This window comes from Cariama cristata, unplaced genomic scaffold (genome assembly GCF_000690535.1).
Source record: "Cariama cristata isolate BGI_N322 unplaced genomic scaffold, ASM69053v1 scaffold28451, whole genome shotgun sequence".
Classification (NCBI taxonomy): domain Eukaryota; kingdom Metazoa; phylum Chordata; class Aves; order Cariamiformes; family Cariamidae; genus Cariama; species Cariama cristata.
Genome location: NW_009601401.1, coordinates 4678 through 4912, shown reverse-complemented (window position 1 = coordinate 4912; position 235 = coordinate 4678). Strand labels below are relative to the sequence as shown.

At 66.4% G+C, this 235-nt stretch overlaps 1 protein-coding gene across 1 annotated transcript in view; it reads left to right on the top strand.

Annotated features, from left to right (window-relative positions):
* The first annotated feature begins 104 nt into the window (after window positions 1-104).
* Window positions 105-235, top strand: part of THPO (thrombopoietin) — a 1829-nt gene continuing 1698 nt past the window's right edge. The window contains exon 1 of the mRNA XM_009710446.1: window positions 105-117. Within this exon, the coding sequence (XP_009708748.1) occupies window positions 105-117 (13 nt within the window). The remainder of the gene's footprint in view (window positions 118-235) is intronic.

Genomic DNA, 235 nt, shown 5'->3' with positions numbered 1-235 from the left:
GAGGAGCCCGCACCACCGCTGCCCTCCATGGAAGGGGGACAGGAGCCGGGGAGCAGCTGCTGGCCCCAGGCTGGAAGATGCAGGGCCGAAGCCCCCAGCTGAGCATGGAGCTGAACAGTGAGTGCGTGGCTAAAAGGGGGGACGGGAACAAGCAGGAAGGGGCATTGCGTTGGCTGCAGACACCACGGCCGCACAGCCAGAGCATCCCCTGCGTGGGACCCCCAAAACATACGCC